The sequence below is a fragment of the Olea europaea genome, chromosome 13 (assembly GCF_002742605.1).
Source record: "Olea europaea var. sylvestris chromosome 13, O_europaea_v1, whole genome shotgun sequence".
In the NCBI taxonomy this organism is placed as follows: domain Eukaryota; kingdom Viridiplantae; phylum Streptophyta; class Magnoliopsida; order Lamiales; family Oleaceae; genus Olea; species Olea europaea.
In genome coordinates, this window is record NC_036249.1 from 11985664 (window position 1) to 11996671 (window position 11008).

General features: G+C 32.6%; 1 protein-coding gene across 2 annotated transcripts; it reads right to left on the minus strand.

Moving 5' to 3' along the window:
• Window positions 1–580: 580 nt before the first annotated feature.
• LOC111407611 (mitochondrial import inner membrane translocase subunit Tim13-like) lies at window positions 581–6908 on the minus strand. 2 transcript variants are annotated; one of them, XM_023037217.1, is made up of 2 exons: window positions 6724–6908; window positions 581–1216 (listed from the first exon to the last, which is right to left on the minus strand). In XM_023037217.1, exons 1-2 carry the CDS (start codon window positions 6835–6837, stop codon window positions 1067–1069), a joined length of 264 nt encoding a protein of 87 aa, XP_022892985.1. In that variant the 5' UTR covers window positions 6838–6908; the 3' UTR covers window positions 581–1066. The 2 variants fall into 2 exon arrangements, with proteins under 2 accessions (XP_022892985.1, XP_022892986.1); XM_023037218.1 differs by lacking the exon at window positions 6724–6908 and adding an exon at window positions 3767–4019.
• Between the last annotated feature and the right edge of the window lie 4100 nt (window positions 6909–11008).

Here is an 11008-nt window from a genome sequence, read left to right on the forward strand (position 1 = left end):
TCCCAAAAGGTAATGGAGGCGTGCAAAGATTTCCTTGAGCCTGACAGAGATTGGCCCTCGAGTGTTAAGGCAAAAGAGAGCTTGATTGCAACATCCACCTACTGAGTAGGGACAAACAGTCGACCTTAGGGATCCGATGGCGCCAAGTGAAAGGGCTGTCGCTCGACGGATAAAGGTTTATACTTTTTTATTACAGTTGGAAGTGACTATTTTCCTTTTCACTCGATTTCTCTAATAAATATCACACAAACAAACTATTTCCCCTTCTTTTTGTTTATGTAAATAGTAGTATTGTACATAGGAAGATCGATAACCAACTGGTTAAAGAAACAAATAATCCACTATTTAGAGTAAGGGGATAAATCAAGTGTGCTTTCAACTAAAAATATATATTTTTGATACAATTAAAAGGCATTGATTTTCATATTTAGTCACTATAATCAACACAATTCTAGTTTTCGCTCTCTAAACAAAATTGCCATTAACTATGTTTGAATGTTGCAACTGTCTGAGTAAGATAATCAACTGCCAACATTCTCAAAAACATGCATTCGAGAATGGGGATGGAATCTACGTTGAATTGAGAGGGTAGAAAAAACACCACTAAATGGAACTAACAATAGGGGCCCTAGTGAATATACAATGGACTCATAAAAAATGTCGGCTAAATGAATGTACAACACTATGCCGTTCCCTTTTCAAATCAGAAGGTCGGAGAAAATAGAATAAGACAACACCACCCATCCGACAGTGCAAGTAGAGACCCTAGGATGGGGGAGGGAATGGGAGTCAAGCCCCTGAGTAATCAAACCGAGAAACCATTCTCACAAGCAGGTACAAGAAACATATTTATGAAAAAGTATCAATAACTCCATAAAACCTATCAAAAATTAATTAACCTACGAGGCAAATTGTTTATGTGGCCAACCTTGAAGTTCATAGTCATTCATATATCATCAATCAAATATTATCAAAAGGATCATGATTCCAAGCCTACTACTTGTACTTGATTCTCCAGGAATTCCTGAGACCATGAAATTCTTCAAGTCCCTGGTATTAGCTGCTTTCAGCGCTGTGCATTAAAGAGGGCTCTGCCAATGATACCAGTGGCTTCAATATACCGATCCACGCACCTGGAGATACAACTGCTCTCACTCCCACTTAGGCTACTGCCAGGTTTGGTGATGCATTTCTCAAAGCACTTTCCTCGCACGGTCTGCGAGACCATCGAAGAAAAACCAATAATTAATCCAATGTAGTAAGCACATAATTTGCATGTCTCTATCATGTTCAACAAATGATTCTTAGCAGACAACATCTACTATTACAGATAATCATTCCTGAACCATTTGCATCATTTAAACATATATATCTCTGCACCCCTTCCGATGCCAGATGAATGCAGCTCATCATTATAAATTTAAATTAAAAATTAAAAAGCCTAGTATACAGTTTTTCTGATCAAGACAATCGATAGATAGTCTGAACTTGAAGGAGTTTCATTTGGGAATTTGTTGGAAAATGGTTGATAGAAGAGCACATAGTCAACATGCTCTCACAAGTAAACAAATTTGGCTCTCTGTGAATATAGCTCTACTCAACTTACTTAGAGACCTCAGCTTGTATAATTTATTGAAACAAGAAATTTGGATTGTTAGGTTAATGGTCTAATTCATGTGGAGATTGTTATTGTTTGGTATAATGAGACACCACGCTGCAACACCACCTCCTGTAAATGGTCAGACAAGGAGCAATATAATTAGCTTCATTTTTAGCTGTAATTTTTTTCTTCTAGTTGCTAAACATTTCGTGGTATCTGGAGGTAACAATGTCAATGATACTTTGTCAGTTAAACACTTCGTCAGTTAAACCCATTTTCCCTAAACACAGAGTCCATAGCTAAGAAGTAAGGATACGGATATGTAATTCGAATACGATAAAATAAAGGCACGTTGATACAGTTTTTTCTTTTTTAATTAGGATATGTGGATACGTGTTATAAAATTTAACATAATCTCATAAATATAAGAAAATTTAAAAAATAGAAACATAACAATAAATATGAAATAAAATACTAAAACATTGATTCTTAATCCTTAATGGTCCCAACTTCAATTTCTTCAATATCATCAACATCGGCTTCTTCATCATCATTAAAATTAGCATTTTTCAACTCTAGCTAATCCGATGATATATTAGCAACTTTAAACAGTCCAATACCTTCAAAAGTATCAAATGAGTTTCCGACAATGTCCCACATTTTGGATTCTCATTTTGAATAGAGATCTAATTTTCTTGATAAAAGACGTAGATTGCTATTAATGAAAACCAATTCTTCAGCTTGTCGTGAAGTTATTTTATTCTCTCTCATATAGTGCACAAAAGATAACAAACCCCAATAACTTAATATTAGTTACTATCTATTTTCATAATAAAAATCTATTTATCAACCATTAACTTGGTTTTACATGTATTAAAAGATTAAATAATATTGTATATTTTCAATAAAACGTGGAGTTGTAATTAATTTAAAACTCTAAATTATGTATTTAAAATAATTATTATTAATATTCAATAAAGTAAAAAAACTTTTTCAATCTATAGTTAATAACAATGAATTTTAAAAGAGTTTGAAACTAATAATACTATTCTTCACGCGTCCTAGTGTAGTGGATATGTATCAAAAATAATAAAAAAATATAAAAATTATTAAAAAATAGTATCCGATACGTATCAAAAATTTTAAAAATAAAAAAATATATAAAATAATTAAAAAATATGTCTCCAGTACATATCTAAGGGTATACCAAGTTTGATGCATATCGAATATGGGTACGTACTGAGTTTACAAGTATCGGTGTTTCTTATGTCCGTAGTTACCTTGGGTAATCCTAACCCAATCCACATTAGTCATGCAGGTGTAATAACACAAAAGAAAGATCTTTTCTCATCAAACATTTTTTGTTTGTTTGACCAATTGGTAGGACAAAATAATGTTACAAGTTTAGTTTTTGTCATCAAGAATAGTTTTCAAATATTAAAAACTATTGGGATTTTAAAACATGTTAAAAGTTCCATAAAGTCTATAGTCAAATTCAGATTCACTCAAGCTAAAACTAAGCTCTATAACTGGATGGGTCAAATCTCAAGCCTAATCCAAGTTAACTACTCTACACTCAAGCTTTTATTTCTGCAAAGGTAGTGTGTTGTCACACCCAAGTTCTACCCGAAGCAGTGATATTGTTCAATATTCAATCCAAACCCCATCTTTTCTATTATCTGCCAAATCCATCATCTAGCCAGTGAGCTGATAAAAATGCAAGGGTTAGGCCTAAAACCCACAAGATCTCCTCATTCTTCACTTCATTTTCCAGAATCAAGATAAAATTAATCTCAGTTGGTTCTACAAGATGGTACTCCTAGGAAATATTTAAATTAATCATGATATGCATCAAATGCTAAAACGTTCCTTTAAATCTTGTCTACAACACATTACTTCCCAAAGACAAAAACAAACAGAAGGCCCAAAAGAACAAAAAGACTTACATGACAAAAATAGAAAAATAGAAGTAAAAAAAAAGGACATTTGATCGTTACAATCACAATATCAATAAGGGATTGCTACAATTTGAAAACCCTTTGACATAGCTAGAGGTCTAGTAATGGTGAATGTACACACAATAAAATGTATAATACCTCGAGGAATTCCTCAGCGTAAGCCTGGTAAGCTTAAATGTGAATGTACACACAATAAAATGTATAATACCTCGAGGAATTCCTCAGCGTAAGCCTGGGCAAGCTGTACTTTAAGCTTACCCATCAAATCCTCAGTTGAGAATTTTGGCAAAGATCCAGCAGAAGGCGAGGAGAATGAATCCATGTTCCACCTTTTTCTTCTCTGTATCTCAAATGCACTTGTGCTTCTGGATTTTGAGAAAAACCCTAAACCCCTTTGCTTTTTCTATTATTGCCTCTCTTACCTAATTATTTTCTACATAGCATACAGAGTCCCCCACTTTTGTTCTAAACATTTTCACCCCAACCTTCAAGGTTTATGTGCAAGTAGTCCATATCAATTGTTTTGTGACTTTTATCCCATGAAAAGATAGATGCGCTCTTAAAGTTAAATAAGGAAAAAAAAAAAAATCTAAAATTAAAAATATTTATCTTTCCTAAGTGCACCCCAAAGCTTCCAACTGGGTGGACAAAATGAGCTGATCAAATCAGACAAAACCAGTACGAATCAAATAGAATGATTCGGTTTGATGATGATGATGATGATGATTTTGTTTCTAAAACTAATAACTATTTGATTCTGGTTCTGGTTTGGTTCTATTTCTAGAACCTGAACTAGAATCAAGAATCAAACTCAATATTAGCTTGTCCTGTTATAATCTAAGCACCGGTATTTATTAGTATATCAAACCAAAAAAATTGAATTTTTGTCGATGACTTGTTCATCTATATTAGTGAATTATTGTTATTAGACAATATTTTTGTATAAGGCTGGAAATTGATGTTTGTGTATTCAAATTATGATTATATTTTGTTTGTTAGTCTGGACTTTTGTGAATGAATTTTACTATAAAATATTACTTGATGATTGATAATTTGAAGTTGAAGTTGCTGAATGTTTGATATTTATTTTTATGTGTTAATAATTTGTGGACATAGTGATAGATTTTAATTTGTATTTTATTAGTTGAAAATTTAATTAATGGAACCAGAACCGAATAGTTTGTTTAGATTTTGTTCCATATCTCAAAACAAAAATAATTGATTCCATTATCCAAAAATTATTGATTTAGAGTTTGATTATTTTGGAATCAAAACCAAAATGGAATCATATTCACCTCTAGCTTTCAACCTACCATCATATGTTGTTATACTTTTGAAATGTCCAAATCGGACCTTCATCGCGTATAATGTTAAAAATATAAATGGAATAGCCAAACACGGCCCGTCCTGAGATATTAGGAGCATTATGCTAAATTTTATATGAGCATTCTATAAATAGTCGAAACAAAATTTAAATATTTTTAATAAATAAAAATCATTCAAAGTGACATTAATAATAGTTGAGGGCAGGTTATCAGGTTAGGCTAACTTTGTGGAATGTGATTAGTTAATTAATTTATTTATTTTTTGACTTTTATACTTATTTTTTATTTAATTATGACAACAAGTTTTTCTTTAAAACCAGTTCAATGGTTTTTAAATGGAAGACTACGCTCAAAAAGTGAGACTTAGAAGTACAAATACTATAAATAAGATATAAGTTGGACATGGTGCACGCAATGTAGTCGAAATTATATCTTTTTGTGTAAAAGTAACGTATTCAAAGAATAAAATTCAAAACCAAAATCTAACTTTCACAAGAAAATGACACTTTTAGTCTCTATACTTTCCAAAATCATTGAATTGGACTCAACCTTTAATATAGAGCACATTGAACCTCCATATTTAATAATTGGACCAATGAGTAACAAGCAAGTCACCTGCCAACCTAATACAGTATGAAGGAGGGTGGGCAAGCATGACATGTATTACACCTAAATGCAATTAGGGATTTCTTTCTTAAAGTAAAAAACTTTTTCAATTTATAGTGAATAATAATGAACTTTAAAAGAGTTTAAAACTAATAACACTATTCTTCACACATCCTAACGTATGGGATACGTATTGAAAATAATTAAAAAATATAAAAATATGTATTCGATACGTATAGAAAATATTAAAAATAAAAAATATGTATCCGGTAAATATCGAAAGGTATTCCAAGTTTGGAAACGTATCGAATACATGTACGTAATGAGTTTACAAGTATCGGTGTTTCTTAAGTCCATAGTTACCTTGGGTAATCCTAACCCAATTCACATTAGTCATGCTTGTGTAATTACACAAAAGAAAGATCTTTTCTCATCAAGCATTTTTTTTTCTTTTTTAGGATGAAATAATGTTACAAGTTTAGTTTCGTCGTCAAGAATAGTTTTCAAATATTAAAACCTATTCGGATTGATAGATATTAATATTAGAACATATTAAAAAGTTCCAATAAAAGTCTATAGTCAAATTCAGATTCACTCAAGCTAAAATTAAGCTCTATAACTGGATGGGTCAATCTCAAGCCTAATCCAAGTTAACTACTCTACTCTCAACAAAGTCCAGATGCTTTTATTCTTTCCCCAGCTCCCTTCCACCTGTATATGCAAGACTTATTTCTGCAAGGGTAGTAGTGTGTTGTCACACCCACGTTCCACCCGAAGCAGCGATATTGTTCTCTATTCAATCTAAACCCCATCTTTTCTATTATCTGCCAAATCCATATTCTAGCCAGTGAGCAGATAAAAATGCAAGGGTTAGGCCTAAAACCCACAAGATCTCCTCATTCTTCACTTCATTTTCCAGAATCAAAATCAAATTAATCTTGGTTCTACAAGATGGTACTCCTAGGAAATATTTAAATTAGTCATGACATGCATCAAATGCTAAAACATTCCTTTAAATCTTGTCTACGAGACATTACTTCCCAAATACAAAAACAAACGGAAGCCCAAAAGAACAAAAAGACTTACAGGACAAAATAGAAAAATAGAAGTAAAAAAAGGGACATCTGATCGTCACAATCACAGTATCAAAAGAGGACTGCTACAATTTGAAAACCCTTCGACATAGATAGAGGTCTAGTAATGGTGAATGTAAACACACTAAAATATATAATACCTCGAGGAATTCCTCGGCGTAAGCCTGGGCAAGCTGTACTTTAAGCTGACCCATCAAATCATCAGTTGATAATTTTGGCGAAGATCCAGCAGAAGGCGAGGAGAATGAATCCATGGTCCACCTTTTTCTTCTCTATATCTCGAACACACTTCTGCTTCTGGATTTTGAGAAAAACCCTAAACCCCTTTGATCTTCTATTATTGCCTCTCATACCTAATTATTTTCTAAATAGCACACAGTGTCCCCCACTTTTGTTCTAAACATTTTCACCCCAACCTTCAAGGTTTATGTGCAAGTAGTCCGTATCAATTGTTTTGTGACTTTTATCCCATGAAAATATAGTTGCGCACTTAAAGCTAAATAAAGAAAAAAAAATCAAAAATTAAAAACAGTCATCTTTCCTAAGTCCAACCTAGAGCTTCCAACTGGGTGGATAAAATGAGCAGATCAAATCATACCAAATCAGTACGAATCAAATCGAATATGATTATGATTTTGTCTCTTAAAACTAAGAACTATTTAATTTTGGTTCTAGTTCGAGAACCATAACTAGAATCAAGAATCAAACTCAATTTTAAGTCCTCGTTTAGCCCTCATTTTGTGGAATGAAAATGTGTGGAATAATGCATTTTTGAAAAATGAGTGGTTGAAAGAAAAGAAAAATATTTCGATTTACGGGTAATATTATTTTATGGAAGATTATGTGATTGAAAATAGGAGAGACAAAAATGAAATATATAATGAAATGAAAATTAATGGGTGCCAAACAGAGGGTGTGCCATGTCATAAGCCAAGCACTGGTATTTATCAGTATATCAAACCAAAAAGTTGAATTTTTGTCGATGATTTGTTCATCTAATATGAATTGTTGTTATTAGACAATATTTTTGTATAAGGATGGAACTTGATGTTTGTGTATTTAAATTATGATTATGTTTTGTTTGCTAGTATAGACTATTGTGAATGAATTCTACCATAAAATACTATTTGATGATTGATAATTTAAAGTTGAACTTGCTGTATGTCTGACATTTATTTCGTTGATCTAGGCATGTGTTACTAATTTATGGACATAGTGATAGCTTTTAATTTTTATTTATCATTTGAAAATTTAAATAATGAAAATAGAATTGAATAGTTCGTTTCGATTTTGTTCCATATCTCAAAACAAAAATAATTGATTCCATTATCCAAAAATCATTGATTCATGGTTCGATTATCTTGGAATCAGAATCAAATGGAATCATATTTACCTCTAGCTTTCAACCTACCATCATATATTATTCTACTTTTGAAACATCGAAATCAAACCTTCATCCTGTATAATGTCAAATATATGAATGGAAATAGTCAAACAGGGCCATCCTGAGATATTAGGAGCATTATGCTAAATTTTATATGAGCATTCTATAAATAGTCGAAACAAAATTTAAATATTTTTTGTAGAATCTCAAATAATTTTAAACACATTCGTGGCACTAAGACATGAATATTGGATAGCTAAAGTATACTTCAAATTTTTAGTCTCATTTGAGACCCATTTACGACATAGAAAACATTCGATTTGGAAAATAATATCTAAAGAAAAGTTGTAGTTCTTTGAGTCAGCTTTCCAACGCACTTTGAATTACCTCAATCGGATATCGGGAGAAGAAGTTATGATAGAAATACTAAAGGCTGTACAATATCAACCGAAGTACGCGGAATATGAAAAGTCAAATTCCTACACGATTTTCTAGCACCTTGTTAAACATATAACTCCCACATAAATGGCACCCGTATTAATGAGTATTAGGCCCTTCACTTACCCTTAAGTTATGAGATTTTCACCTATAAATAGGCCCCAATGCATACACATTTTTCACACCAAAACAAAAGTTTCTAAGCATAAAAGAGAAAATTTTCAAGTCTAAAAAAAAGAGAAAGGAGAGGGAGAAAAATTAGTTTTTCCTAGAAGTTTTGGTGCTATCAAGAAATGTTTTCCAAACATCAATTATCAATGGAGTGTTTTTTTTTTTTTTGAAACATCAAAGAAGTGCATTTTTTAACAATGTTCAAAGTATCAATCAAGGTAGGTAGAGGTGCAAAGTGTTAATTCATGTTAAGTCATAAGTTTCTAGCAAATGAAGATTTATGTTAATGTTTGTATGTCTAATGGTAACTCCGGTACGACATACACCTCCATGTCTAATGGTACCTCCGGGTACGTGCGTCGTGCTAAGTCATGACTCTACATGTTTGGGGTTCTACCGAAAATCCTACTTTGAAAAGGTTTCTAAAGTTACAGCTTTAAAATGTATAGTTTGATCACGAATGCACCAATGATACCTATTGAATTTTTTTTAACTCACGGGTTTAACCCCTTCTCTACAGATTGATATGATTCTACCTTGAGCCTAGATGATGAAAAAGGTGGAGAGTGGTGCAACGAGCCCATGGAAAACTCGGTGAACAAGTTATTTAGATTTATTTTTGTGAATGTTTTCAATGTTATTTCTTTAAATTATTTGAATAACGCTGAACGCGAGAACAAGTTATATTTTTTTCAAATAAATTACGTTCCGTTTTTTTATTCAGTATTTTATTTAAAATATTCGAAAGGTTGTTGTTAAAATTATCGTTGTAAAAATTAAGCTTCTGCTAAAACATAATCTCCTATGACTAAACCACCGGTTAATTAAGTAAAGTAAGTAGCGTTCTGGTCCACAAGGGGTTGGGGTCTTACAGCGTGGTATCAGAGCACGGTTTAGCCGGTTCTGTAGACCAAGTATATTTTTTAAAAAAAAATAAAAAAGTCTAAAATACTCCATGGCATCTTGCATCCATCCATCAATCTCATCCTACGGTCCAGGTATGTTCAAAGTTAATGTTTTCATGAAAATACTATGTTATGATGCTTTGTGATGCTATGGTACAACTTATGCTTATTTTCAAAGATATACTATGCCAGCTAGAAATGATTTCAAAGATGTGTTTTTTTTTTCAAAAGATACGCATTGGGCTAAATTTATAGGTAGAATGTTATGTAACAGTAGCCATTTTTCCAAGAGTAAAAAAAAAATGTACGATATGTGAAAATGCAATAGATATGGCTCGTAGAACGGCTAGGGCATATAGAGGAGCATTGAACCGGAGAATTGCCATTCAGTTCTATGAGAATTACGTGACTAATTTGCTCCGTCCACTTGACGAACATATACATGATGTCTATGAGAGATGCATGACAGCGGTGAACGCTGGAATGGAGATAACACATATTGAGGCTATAAATAACCTCATACACTTCCTTCCACCTCAATGGGGAGATATGGGAGTCACGGTTAGGAATGTAATGCTAGAGGAGCACCCAAATATATTTGAGTTTGAAGTGTATTGTCAATCACTCCTAGACCTATGGAGGGAAAATTTAGAACCTCAATCGGAAATAGTAATTGAACTTGATGAAGAAGAAGAGCCTGAAGAAGGGAATGATCCTGAGCCCAAGTCATAGGTTGAGATGGACATAGAATCTGAATCTGAGGCGGAAAACTCCTCTGGAGATGAGGCTCCACCAAAGAAGATCCGTAGAACTTATAGGGATTAGATTTAAATCCTTGTAACAACTTCCTTTATGTCAAGAAATAAAACTTTATCTTCTTTGTTAAAATTCGAAGTATGAAACTAATAAGAACCATACGTTTTGTGTAACGCCCCAAATTTTATCGACTTAAAATTTTGAGGTGTTACTGATATCATTTCGTATCGCATACATAAAGCGAAAATATTTAATTCGAAATTTAAAACTCTTGATTTATTTAATACTCAAATACCAATTGAATAAACAAAATGTCGCGTAAACATAGAATATTAAACAGAATTAAATTGAAGCACATAATCCTAACAGAATTATTTTAAAACGTTTTCTTGCGAAGTTTTTCTTTACTTGGCAACCCGCGCACCGCTTAGCCACCATCCACGTCGACCGTACTGATCTGAAATATTGAAATTGAAGGAGTGAGTAATTACACTCAGTAGGATACATGCGTCCAAACAATATAATAATTTAAAACGTAAACTCATAACATTTAATACCAACATTTCGTCAAGAGCAATCGGTGATCAATCGAAAGCTCTAATACAATTTGAGAAGACCTGAAGGCGATCTCACATTTCATTTCATTTCGTAGGGACCCGCAGGTCGAACATTTCATTTCACTGGACCCGCAGGTCGATTAGCATTTTATGAAATAAATCACGTCAAAAACTATAATATTGAAAGGACGGAACAACTTGCACATAAAGTATT